The following is a 13,103-nucleotide window of genomic DNA, read 5'->3' as shown; positions in this document are numbered from 1 at the left end:
ATGCCCCAGTGCTTGGCTTAATGCCTAAATCCTATATTCAATTTAATTCAATTCACCCGAAGGTTCACGATAGCTTGTGTTGTGTGAGCGCGAACGATCAACACAACGAGAGTTTAAAAACTCTGTCATAAAAAGAATGACTCTGGTCACGAGAACTCGAAAGTTCAGTGTGAACTGTGTTGCGCAAACCCGAAGGAACAACGCAATGAGAAACCGGAGTTTCTCTGTCACGAAACACCGAAGTGTTAGCGCGACTAGAGTTACGAGAGCCCAAGGGTTCAGCGTAACTCAGGTTACGAGACCCCGAAGGGTCAGCGTAATGAGGAATCGAGGTTCCTCTGTCACGAGATCCCGAAGGATCAGCGTAGCTGACGGTACGAAAACCCGGAGGTTCAACGTTACCGTCGTTAAAAGAACCCGAGGGTTCAGCGTAACAAAAACCCAAAGGTTTCAAGTCGCGAGAGCCCGAAGGTTCAGCGCGATGGAGACCCGAAGGATTCCTGCTGTCATGAGAACCCACAGGATCAACATGACGAGAGCCCGAAGGCTCACGATCACGCCAGCCCAAAAGGGTGATCGTCACGAGACCCCGAAGGCTCACGATCACGCCAGCCCAAAAGGATGATCGTCACGAGACCCCGAAGGCTCACGATCACGCCAGCCCAAAAGGATGATCGTCACGAGACCCCGAAGGGTCAACGTGAGGAGAACCAGTGGGTTCAAAAAGACATCTCCTCACAGCCTGAGGAGGGAGGAGAACGCCTGGGGTGGAGAGGGGTTACCCACCCCTCTACTCTATGAACCTCCGAAGAGGAACGTACAACAGACTCCGCCCGAGGGGGAGACTGATTAAGATCAACAGATAAATCCTCCGCAGGGGAGGAAAGTTCGCCCCCAGGGGGAGAACTACGCTTATAACAAGGTTCTCTTTCCGGCCCTGGAGGAGAACCTAAAGCGTAAGGAGATCGCCGATGCACAGAGGCAACCTTCTCTCGCGAACGAGAGATATGTTCCCCAAAGGGGAAGCTTGCCTTGGAGAGAGCCCTGCCACCGCCCCTGGTGGGTTAGCTAACTCCTCGGCGCGGAACCAGATCCAAGGTCTGGAAAAGAACAGGCGCTCCCTAGGGGAAGAGAAGGAGCCGACTCACTAGGGGAGCCGCCATCCTCGTCTATCCCACAGGGCTGACCTGGAGTCACAAGCCCTGCGCTAATGCTCGACCGTACCCTGGAAGGGCCTGGTCGAGGATTAGCTTCGGGCAGAGATTTGGGCGTAGAGGAAGCAGAAGCCAGCGATTTCTTTGATTTCGAGGAAGACCCCAGAAGTGAAGATTCACGTTTAGACTTCTTCTTCTTCTTACGCGCAAACCTCTCCCACTGGGAGGCAGGCCACTCCCTACACTCGGAACAGGTGTTGTCCTGCGAACACCGAGTTCCCCGGCAATCCGGGCACAAAGGATGTGGGTCTGTCTCCAAGGACGAAATGAAGGTGCCGCAGTGGCGGCCCTCAATCCCTGGACATGTCCGCATAACGGGACAATAACCATACACACACCGACACACACAAAAGAAAAAGAAAGTAATAAAGTCAAGGCAGTTTGTTTAACGGGAGAGAGACAGCACGTCTACACTCTACCGAGCCAAAAGTAAAAGTGGTTACTCAACTGACAGGTGTGAGTAAGCGGGGTAGCTAGTCTACCCCCAACCACCTCCCGCTAACTAGCGGATGAGGTAATTATCTCTCACTAAAATTGTCTTGGCTGGTTTTCAGCATTGCCGAAAGTAATACCCTAATAAATAGCGAAGGTTTGTATCTGTGTTGGAACAAAGTAAATTTATACTGTATAGTATAGGAATAAAAACATGTTTTTTCAATTGTTATTATCAATGATTTGGGTGTTTTTAGAGAATGAAAACAGATTAAATTATTTTTTCAGTCCTTTTATATGGGAAAAATTGACACATGAGCTCAGTCCAGGAACAAATTATACTTGTATGTTGAGGTATTACTGTACCTGGTATTCTTTGCCAAGTTTACTCAGTACAGTCTCACTGACAAGGCAAACCTCTGCCACTGTATCAACAAGGGCACAATATAAGGCTTCCTGTAACATTACTAGACCTATGAAAAGGTGTCTTTTCAGTCACATACTGGATTACAGGACAATCCTCTGGTGCTTCATGATCATCAGCGGCCAAGCCTTCAGCGTCAGGCCCACTAGCTCTCATCTCCATCTTATGGCCCTAAATCACGTTAGCTGGAGAAACATAATTACTCAATCAGAAGGTTAAAATGTACTACAGAAAGGCACTGAAGATGCACATACTGAGACCTAGTCACAGATGGATTACAGTAACTACAGGTCAAGTGGGGCCCAAATGGACCCAGATTTCCAGGTTCAATAGCTTAGATGCTGCCAAAAGCAACTCCAAAGCTGGGACAATTACTGGAAACTGCATTGCCTTGATCTGGTTCCTGCTAGTCTTTTCCAGTTTGAAGCCTAGTCAACCAGCATCTTTCAGAAACTGCTGAACAAAGGCATTCCGGAACTTGGCTACCTTAAGCTGAGAATCTGGTGTAACACCTGATCCTGCCATCCAATAGATCACGACTAGCTCCAAAGAGTCTATGAGAGAATCTGGACCACCCCAAATCTCCTTATACCAGGCCAGCCCAGAAGGCAACTTGGGGGGTTATAAATTCAGTTACAATCGTGATAACGTGATAACCAGTCTGCTACGGCATTCTGATCACCTGGACAGTAGTTAACGACAAAATTAATTTCGGAAAAGTGCTCCAGTGTCAGCGCTAGACAACTGTTCACCATCTTCATGTCTTGAAGATACAGCAGTGGACGACGATCAGAATAGAATACAAAGGACTGGCCATAGAGGAAGGCCCTGATGATTTTCACTCCCATCGCAGAGCAGCCAACTCACCCTTAATGGTCAAGTAACTGGTCTCACAGTAAAGGAAGGTCATGGAGTCGTACTCTATCACTTGACACTCCCCTGGATGCTCCAAGGACTCCTGGCACAGACAAGCACCATCACCCTCACCCAAAGCGACAACAAACCGCTCCATGGGTTTAGCATCAGTGGAGTACAGTTTGCCCTCGCATTTCATGGGTTAATTTTTCACAACAGAGAACCGTATAACCTATTAAATAATATATCACTTTCCCACAACTACCTTCAGTAGTGAAGCACACACAGCAATATTGACTACTTACAGAAATTCAAGAAATTTTGGTTAATCAGTCATACATTCCACCAATTACGATACCAACAAAGAACACTTCCACCTTCAAAAAATCCCTTTTTGGTTGAATATTACTCTGCAAACCTTTTGCTAATCAAACATAGGTACAGTATTGTGGTTATTTCTTTATGCCCCACTATGAGCAAGAACTTGAAAGAATCCAGCAAGAATTAATCTATTTTTCTATGTATTTTGCCCTTTACAACATTAAATAGAGCCCAAATATATAATTTTTCTGTTAGATGATGATCGTCCTGTAACAAAGAAATAATCAATTATTTGTGGGCACAAGAGCTTTAAAAATTGCAAGAAACTAGTTTATATAAATAAATTATTTCCATACTAATTTATATGAATAAATTATTTTCATACAAATTTATATACTGTACATGAATTATTCCAATACTATCCACTTTTACAGGGCCATCCCTTACCACTCCAAAGAACTCGAGAGAACAAGCAAGAACCTGTGCGTACGCTTACGAGAAACTCGAGGAGTTCTCTCGAGAAAGGCGAACCAATCGTTAGCCTGAAGGTAATCCCAAGGGTCTGGCAGATGCTCGGGGGAGAACCTACAGGTGAGTGTGCTCAGCGCATGCTCGGGGGAGAACCTACAGGTGAGTGTGCTCAGCGCATGCTCGGGATGAGCGCACGAGATCATTACCCCAAGGGGAACCATCAGCAGAACATCTGGTGGAAGAGGTCCTATTGGGACAGGGTTCTTCAGAGGATCCCTGATTTGGAACCAGTTGTTCTCCAGTTGCCCCTGAAGTGACCTCATGCAGAGGCGACAGTTGGGGACTAAGCCTCCCGGGGAAGCTCTGTTCTCTAGAAGTTACTGCCACTGATAAGCTAGCAGCAACGTCTGCAGCAGAGAGGGAAGAGCCACTTCTTTGAACCTTTTGATTCTGTTCCAAGATGGAAAGATCTTTCCCAGTCGAGTGACTATGTGCATTTCAAGATAAACCAGATCCTCTTTGGGCTGCAGAGATGACTTCTCGAGAATTACCAAAGCCAAAGAATGGGACAAAACTCGAGAAGCGTGTCCGCCAGAATCTACCAGTAGTCCAGATAGTGGAGGAGACAGATGCTGTGGGCCAAGGCTGAACACTTGAGGTGGTTGACAGGCCGAAACCCCGCACTTGGAATTGGGATAATCTGTTGAGCAGACAGAATCTCAAGTTCTTCCTTGAGAAGGGATGGACCAGGATCTGGAAGAACGCGACTGTCAATTCCACAATTTTTATAACTCCCGGTCTGACTGTGGCTGCAGTCTCTATCCTGAACGGAGTTTTAAGCATAAACTCACTGAGGACTGATAGGTCTGCTGGTCTTCAACCTCCAGACACCTTCTCTACGCGAAAAAGTTGACTAAAGAAGATTGGAAGTCCTTCTACACCCTCTTTGATGGGTGCCGAATCAGGGGAGGGGGAGATCTGGTGAGAGTTACGATGTACCTTGCCCAAAGGACATGTAATGTCCGAGGTTTGGCTCCTTGTTTCTCCCAATGCTGCCACCTGAGTTACAGGCATCCACCCAATTGGTGGTATCACAATGGGAATGCCAGTCTAGCGGGGCATTATCCTCATCTGTAAGCTCTGCCTCAACTTCCTCTGTGGCCTTTCCCTTGAAAGGATTGTCTGGGTTAGGGAGGCATCTTGGTGGTGTTCTGCCGAGATTCAGGGAAGGGTTTATAAGCTTGCCATGATGCTCTTAGAGAATTGGGTGCAGGAGGTGCTAGATGAAACAGCCGTGAGGAGTAGCAAGTCCTGGCTGGCTTTCCTTCATTTCTGTGTTACCACTTCGACTTCGTCCAATGGGAAGGAAGGAGAGGAGACAGGAGTTGCACTGGAGGAAGACCTCCCTCTTTGGCATCCATTTCATAAACATCGAGATGATAGTCTCTCCATTTTGGGACCCAATTGTCCCACAGACTGGCATCATTACGAGTCAGAAACTCGACAACCATCTCTCTAAACATTATGTCCTTGTAAAACTGCTTCCTCTAGCATGGACAGATCTTAATTTTCAGCCATGTAGCTGACAGTACCAGACCAATGGTCCATTCAAGAAGCCTAATGGGTTGCTATTGAACCCAACTTGTCCGGGAATGGGGCACGGTCAAAGGCCGATACTGCTGGCTCTCCTGGCAGGGGAGTAGGGACATCCATCTGGATATCATAAAAGAGTTGGTCGCCCTGAGGGAGTCCTTCCTCGCAGAAAAATCTGTAAATCCACCTTTTCCAGGGAACCCTCGGCCAGTATAGCCCATTAGGTCTGGGAGAAGTACAGAGTATGTCTAAGGCCTCTAGAGTAAAATAAGGGGTTGCGATGCAAGTCTTGACCAGCAGAAAGATGGCATCAGACTCCCCTAGTTTAGCAGTTGGAGGCTTAGGGACGAGGGTCTAGATTGGTTGCTGTCTGAGCACCCCGAGTTGACAAAAAGGACTTCCACCTCCTGACTTGAACCCGGCTAGGATTAGGGGTGCATCTTGGTCTTCGTTAATAGGTACAGTAGGGAACACGGCCTGGGAGGGGTTTCCTTAGGCAGAGGTGCAGAGGCAGCTGCTAATACCTGTTGGATCTTCTGCTGTAGGAGAGGATAGTTGACAAGGTTCAAGGCCCAATTCTTAGAGAAGCAGTGTCCTTCCTACCCAGAAAAGAAGTCAAGGATGTTTCGAGTTCCTTTTTAGGGAGAATCTAGGGAAGCTGTCCTTTCCTGTGACTGAGAAGGAACCTCGGACGGAGTGGCTCGAGAGCATTTTTGAGAGGCGGAAGAAGTCTTGGGGAAGAGGAAGGAAAGGGCAAATTGTCTGCCTCTATCAGACTCTGCTTCAGAGATCTCAATCCACTACTGATGTGAGGATGTAAGGTGTCGCCTAGAAGAGGCGTGACTGTCGATGCACATGCAACCTCCGAGAAACTTTAGAATGATCTGGGTCATGATTCTTTCATAAAATTTATGGTATGAGCCCGATCTGCAGGATTTCTATGTAAGAAAGACACCTAGGACATCCGTAATAGAGAGAGGGTGCCCGCAGGGTTTGTCAAGTCGGAGCCTTAGTGTGAGGTACAGGCACTGAAGGATGTTACTGTGATGCGCCAGCTAGAGTTAAAGACGTTTGGATTCCCATAGACACATCTGATGCCAAAGGGATCAATGACAGTCAGTTGGAAAGAGCCAATGAAGAAAAAGCCTTTGTCTGGGCAGATCGGGGGTCAGAGAGGCTTTACAGTAATTATATTCTGTATCCACTTCACATGGGGATCCCAGGTTGGGAGCGGGGTGGATGGAAGGAGCTCATCCTTGAGCACAATAGATGCGAGCCACCAAGTCTCACTCACGACGTGTTCGAGTCGCAAGGATGAGCTGTGACGTTATATTTGCAGTAGTTCTTTGTCCATAGTTAAATCACACGTGGGAGGGGGTCTCACAAGCGTAAACCTTGAGCACATCCTCAAAAGGCCGAAGGCTTTGAGAAGGACAGGGAAGAAGCCTGGCCTGGTGAGAGGGAGAGGGAGGAGGATGGTAACTAGCCTCTCCCAACACATCAAGGGAATCCCTTGCATGGGTGGGATGCTCTCGAGTGCAACCTGCTGGAGGTAAGCGATGGAGTTTCGGCAAAATCTTACATATTGTTGTTTAACGAGGTGCCCACCGAGTTACAGGTGGGGGATAAGGATGATCCCTTGCCAGTACAGAAGAGCAAAACTGGCTGGCAAATAACTGCAAGCATGCTTACGAGAAGCTCAGGTGGGAGAGGAACTGCGGAGGTAGAAGTAGTGAAGGGGATCCTTTCGCTAGGTTAGGGATGAGGAAATACCTTGCCTCTTCAGGAGGTGGTAGTATCTGCTTTGCACTACACTTCAACGCCTTTAACAGTTTAACAGTCTTGTCCTTCGAAGGAGAACCTGAGACTCCCAACAAAGGGTTGAACTCACTAAAAGCAACAGGGGAGGACTTCCCTTGTGAGGAATGCACCATTGCTTCTCCAGGGGAAGTACCGGGGTACCCCAGGACAGGGAGTCAAAGGCACACCCCTCTTATTCAGTGAAACTCCAGAATAGGCCGAGTGGACAGAGGAAGAAAAGGGGGGAGTTTCCGGCGAGCCAAGAAGAATGTCTGGGTTTCTTGGCCTTTGAGCAGAGTTCTGGAGGGAAGAATCCCTCCCCGACTTAGTGCTCCAGCGGCCATACCACTCCCACTAGGAGGATTGCCTTTCCCAACACTCATCGCACAGACACTCCTCTGCATTAAAAGACAAAACCTCGTTTAGATCAGTCTCCAGTGGGGAACGGAAGGTGCCACAAGGGTCGCCGACCATACCAGGCCAATTCTGGATGCTGCCCCTAAAATGTGTTAATTTATCCAGCAACTCGTCCAATTCGAGTGAAACCTGATGAGCGATGTGCTTACTATAACAATGTCTCTCACATATAGTCTTGAAATTGAAGACACTATTTTTCTCTTGCAAAGCATTACCGTTTCTTGATAAAATTTGAATATACATTACCATTTATTTCTAGGCTAAAAATCTCATTTATATGTATCTGTGTATATGTGTATGTATATGTATATGTATGCATATGTATATACTTATATGTACATTTAGTTTGTCTATATCAATATTTTAAAAAAAAATTTTTAATTGATATTTTATTTGTATTATTGCCCGAAGAGCTCTGCTCCAGATGGGCTTGGACAGTCTTTTTTTGTAAATATTTTGTATGTAAATATGTTTTTGTCCAATAAACATTATTATTATTAAATACAACAGGTTTTACTGCAACAACAGATAAAGTTACCAGTTTAAATAACAATGAAATCTTTAATTTAAACATTTAATGTTATGAATCCAGCTTGTTGCAGTCACACACTATCCCTAATTAGTATTGAAAAAGCCACAACCCCTTCGCCAACGAAGTTAAGTAGTGAGGTAGAAAATAAGTGCGCGGGCTGAGAGGGAGATCTGCTAACATTGCCACCTTACCTTAGTTCATCAAACAAACTTTGATCTGGCTCCATAAACTTCGCTTGCAGTAAAAGAACAAGGGTTTGTATGCATATGCTCGATAACAGCAGCCCCGTTATTGATAATGCAGATTACCAGTCAGAGATTCATTGGATTACTCTCTTGCCCCAAAGACATAAACAAAGGGAGCCCTTTGTAAAAGTTAGCGACCTTTAACAGAAGAATTGTGAACCTTTGCTGAAGACTTAAAGGCCCACACAAATAAACTTGTCAAATTTTAAGCTTAGAAGTATGGCAGTTCCTGTACCATGCAATCCAGGGTGTACACCAAGATTAAAATTACTAAAACCTTCCATGCCAGGGGTTCCTAGACAGGCACCTTTATAGGGATAGCCAATTGCATGGTTTTCCGCTTTCAAGTCACTAGGCGCACTTGAGGACGACTGCTTTATTAATACTGCACCAAGAAATGCTATACATCTACGGATTGGAGGGCAAAATGCTAGGTTATGAAGGATGTGAATAAAGTGCACTATGTTGTGCAGTGATTCTGGCATTTTCATGATAGATCAGACACTAAAACCAGTAACAGAAGTTAACGATATCAAGACAAGTGCCAGCACTTGAGGTGGAAAACAATCAATCTCAAGTCATGCTGAAAATTAACTAAGCTGAAACTTTAAAAAAGGTTCTAATTCTAATCTTTAATGCAGTCAATAGTAAGTCTTCAAGGCTAAGTGGGCTTACCTTCAGAGATCAAACTGCTTTAGATATTTCAGGCGTGATTTTATTCAATGCTCAAGTCTTTAAAGTTGGGTTTGTTGCCCTGCAGACCTTACATAGCCCAAACCATATCTGGAATCAATGTGAATTAACTTGTTTCTGGTACATTGATGGCTGTTGTGCAATATTATTTGTACAATTTGTCTTAACCTAATGAATTTCACAACAATTAACGACTGCCAATCATATTCCAAAGTATTCATTTTTCAGTTCAATTTACCTGTCACGAGAACTTACTCCCATGTCTGTCACCAAATTTCAACTATTCAACCCTTTACACTTTCTCAGTTATATTACCTTTTTCCTGAGAACTTTGTCCCTAGTGCAATTTGGATTAAAATTATAAGAAAAAATTACACCATGAAAGTTAGTAGCTTTTACTATGGACTTTTCTTTAGTAGCCACTCAAATGTAGTTTTTGTTTCACTCCTGAAAAAATTTGTTCACCACCTACTGAGCCATTCTTTGTTTCTTACCTTCAATATTAGGGCAGATGTTATTCATCTTGGCCTGACAGGTATTACCTTAATGATATTTAATATAGGATAAGGTTAACTAAACTGTATGTAGAAATGAATTTATTCCTTATTAAATAACACTTAAAAACTAATGGAATAATGTAAAAATTTATCCTAAATCATGTACATTTGTTAAGACCTAAAGAAAATGCAATAAAATTAGAAGCATTTCCTGTGTACAATTGATGGTCCAGACTCATCATATTCTTGTTTGCTGATCCACATCTGCTGGAAGGTAGATAGAGAAGCCAAGATTGATCCGCCGATCCAGACGGAGTATTTGCGCTCAGGAGGTGCGATGATCTTAATCTTCATGGTGGAAGGTGCCAGGGCAGTGATTTCCTTCTGCATTCTGTCAGCAATTCCTGGGTACATTGTGGTGCCTCCAGACAGGACAGTGTTGGCATACAAATCCTTACGGATGTCGACATCACATTTCATGATAGAGTTGTAAGTGGTCTCGTGGATACCACAGGATTCCATACCCAGGAAGGATGGCTGGAAGAGAGCTTCAGGGCACCTAAACCTCTCGTTACCAATAGTGATGACCTGACCGTCGGGAAGCTCGTAGGACTTCTCAAGGGAAGAGGAGGAGGCGGCAGTGGTCATTTCCTGCTCGAAGTCCAGGGCAACATAGCAGAGCTTCTCCTTGATGTCTCGGACGATTTCTCGCTCAGCGGTGGTCGTGAAGGTGTAGCCACGTTCGGTAAGGATCTTCATGAGGTAGTCTGTTAAGTCACGTCCTGCCAAGTCCAGACGGAGGATGGCGTGAGGAAGCGCATATCCCTCATAAATGGGCACAGTGTGGGAGACGCCATCTCCAGAGTCCAGCACGATACCAGTGGTACGACCAGAGGCATACAGGGACAGCACAGCCTGGATGGCGACGTACATGGCTGGGGTGTTGAAAGTTTCAAACATAATCTGGGTCATCTTTTCCCTGTTAGCCTTAGGGTTCAAGGGAGCCTCTGTCAGGAGTACGGGGTGCTCCTCGGGGGCAACACGAAGTTCATTGTAGAAGGTATGATGCCAAATCTTCTCCATGTCATCCCAGTTAGTTACGATACCGTGCTCAATTGGGTACTTTAGGGTGAGGATACCTCTCTTGCTCTGGGCCTCATCGCCGACATAAGAGTCCTTCTGACCCATACCAACCATCACACCCTGAAAAAGGTTTTATTAGAAAATTTCCTAATAGAGCAAATGAAAACGCAAATTAATTTTCTTACAATTACCATGGCATTAGGAGTCCTCATTAAAATACTTGACTAAAAAGAACTAAATAGAAACCTAAAGTCTATCAACAATACTAAACACTTCACTACAAAGTAATTAATAAAGATGACCAAGTGTGGAAACTTTCAATGATTACTGAATATTACATTTTTATTACATTTTATGTTCAGGGTCTTTAAAAATAACACTATACTAGTAAGGAATACACTGGTAATAATTATTAAATCGGGAAATAGAATTAAACTTTTACTGAAAATACATTAATGTAAAAGGTCCATTATTGATTTCTATAAAAACGAAGATTAAATTAAAGTTACAATAACACCTTCAAGATAGAAAAATAAATTTAAAAAAAAAAATAAAATTTGAGGATATTCACCTGGTGACGGGGTCTGCCGACGATAGATGGGAACACAGCACGGGGAGCATCATCCCCGGCGAATCCAGCTTTGCACATACCGGATCCATTGTCTACTACCAAAGCGGCTACTTCGTCGTCACACATTTTGGATTAGCTGAAAGATTAACTTTATATTAAACTTTATAATGGAACCAAATCTGTTAATTCGTCAAACATTGTATTAAATGAATGAAGTTTGAAAAATAAAATGAAGGAAATCCAAGGTATCGTATGTTGTGAAGTTCCCTTCACTAGTTTATATAATAATAGATGAAAAATAAAAGATAAAGTCCAGAGCAGACGTTAGATAAAATTTGATCTTGGCGATTCTTACAAATATGAATGACATTCATTATTTTTGTTTCATCAGATTTGACCAAGAGTTACCATTTGATAGAGTAATTGAGATAAACTATTATAGTCACAAATTGAAAGTTGAATTTCGGCTTTTCCACTGGCCGAGCACACTTTCTTCACAGAATCTAAAGTATGGAACTGATATATGAACATAAAATAAATAAAAAAAACTTAAAATCTAGAGCATGGAATAGAAATACGAACTTAAACACTAATATTTGGAACCATATTACATTAATTCCGCATAACCATAATCTACAAGAGGCAATAGACAAATGTAACCATAATGCACAGTTTTCAAAACATGGACAACACTCAAAAGCTTAAAGTAAAGCTTGCACTTAACTTTGCCCATGAATTGTTTAAATTGAACTAATCCCTATTCACAACCACTCGAAATAAGCAAGATATCCCGAGGCTACTTTCACATCGACTACCGAATTCAGTAAATTCAAACATTTCCAATATCAGAGGCTAAGTTTCCTTGACATTTAGCCAAACACTAAGTATTTCACGTCACATTTACCGAAAACTCACAGCGACTTGAATTAAATGTGTCTAGAAAGTCGAAGACAGAACAGTGATCACTACGAGAGCGGAGACCAGTCTAAGCTATCTTCTGGAAGAGTCCTACATAAAAGCTGCAGTAACCCCGCCCCTTTTCCCTCACCGTCAATGGGGGTGGGGGCTAAAGCTCAACACTTGAAGTGGAGAGAAGGGGGGGGATTATCCCGTGACCGCCAGATTTTCACGTGACGTCACCATGCGCTCGACACTCCCATATAACGATCTAATCACCAGAGAATGCATCGGTTCAAGCTTCAAATTTTAATTTACTCTTCAACTATTGAAACAAACGTGGCAATTTTGTCCGGTGAAAGTAGTCATGATGAAATAAAAAATATTAAAAAAAAACCACCCTAAAGCAACGGCAAGTTAGAAATTTTGTCTTATTACTGGGGGGATACCAAGTGCATGAATATACACTAACTAGATAGTAATTCTCAAAGGGATACGCCAGAAATCTATTGAAATAATCTTGGCGGTACGAGTTACAATATTACTAGAAGTGTTAAGACAATCCATCAAGCAAAATTATTGCATTCAACTTCGAGACAGATCTTAAGAATTCAGTTACACAGCAACCCTCACCACACCAGATTACCGAATATAAAATTCAATGTAACAAAACAACTAGTTAAACAATGTCGACGTGTACTTACCTAAGTGAGATACGTCCACCCAGAACAGATGTAGATGAGCAAGTGAGTGAAGGAGATGCGCGCTACTCCAAACACCGACCGTCTCTTTGACTTTCCAGAAGGGGGGAGGGCAATCAACACTTAATTATTCACCACGTTTTGTCTCATACAGAGCTTAATATTTGAGGTAACACAATTCAACAATGCTCAATTTTAATTTCTGAACTAAAATCTATCGAAAATATAACGTATATTTAGTGGAAAGGGAAATTTACTTTGACTTAACGAGTGAACACCCCTATTATTTTGCCGCAATGGCCTCGTCCGCCCCGCCCAGACAAACGTCTAGCCTTATATGGACATGGAGACGATCTC

The 13,103-nt window shown here is 43.7% G+C and overlaps 1 protein-coding gene across 3 annotated transcripts; it reads right to left on the bottom strand.

Moving 5' to 3' along the window:
• Window positions 1–9,578: 9,578 nt before the first annotated feature.
• On the bottom strand, window positions 9,579–12,908 carry LOC137640021 (actin, clone 403). 3 transcript variants are annotated; one of them, XM_068372379.1, is made up of 3 exons: window positions 12,750–12,908; window positions 11,149–11,284; window positions 9,579–10,697 (listed from the first exon to the last, which is right to left on the bottom strand). In XM_068372379.1, exons 2-3 carry the CDS (start codon window positions 11,272–11,274, stop codon window positions 9,693–9,695), a joined length of 1,131 nt encoding a protein of 376 aa, XP_068228480.1. In that variant the 5' UTR covers window positions 11,275–11,284; window positions 12,750–12,908; the 3' UTR covers window positions 9,579–9,692. The 3 variants fall into 3 exon arrangements, with proteins under 3 accessions (XP_068228480.1, XP_068228483.1, XP_068228481.1); XM_068372382.1 differs by lacking the exon at window positions 12,750–12,908 and adding an exon at window positions 12,064–12,204; XM_068372380.1 differs by lacking the exon at window positions 12,750–12,908 and adding an exon at window positions 12,053–12,198.
• Window positions 12,909–13,103: the final 195 nt, after the last annotated feature.

The sequence above is a fragment of the Palaemon carinicauda genome, chromosome 4 (genome assembly GCF_036898095.1).
Source record: "Palaemon carinicauda isolate YSFRI2023 chromosome 4, ASM3689809v2, whole genome shotgun sequence".
In the NCBI taxonomy this organism is placed as follows: Eukaryota; Metazoa; Arthropoda; class Malacostraca; order Decapoda; family Palaemonidae; genus Palaemon; species Palaemon carinicauda.
Note: the sequence above shows the minus strand (reverse complement) of the source record. Positions and strands in the feature narration are given on the sequence as shown.

What these genes read in the sequence shown, in the direction of transcription:
- LOC137640021 (XM_068372379.1), bottom strand. Translation starts at nt 11,274, where the DNA reads ATGTGTGACGACGAAGTAGCCGCTTTGGTAGTAGACAATGGATCCGGT. An exon ending in TCGGCAGACCCCGTCACCAG is followed by an intron (nt 10,698 to 11,148) that starts GTGAATATCCTC and finishes AACCTTTTTCAG; the next exon opens with GGTGTGATGGTTGGTATGGG.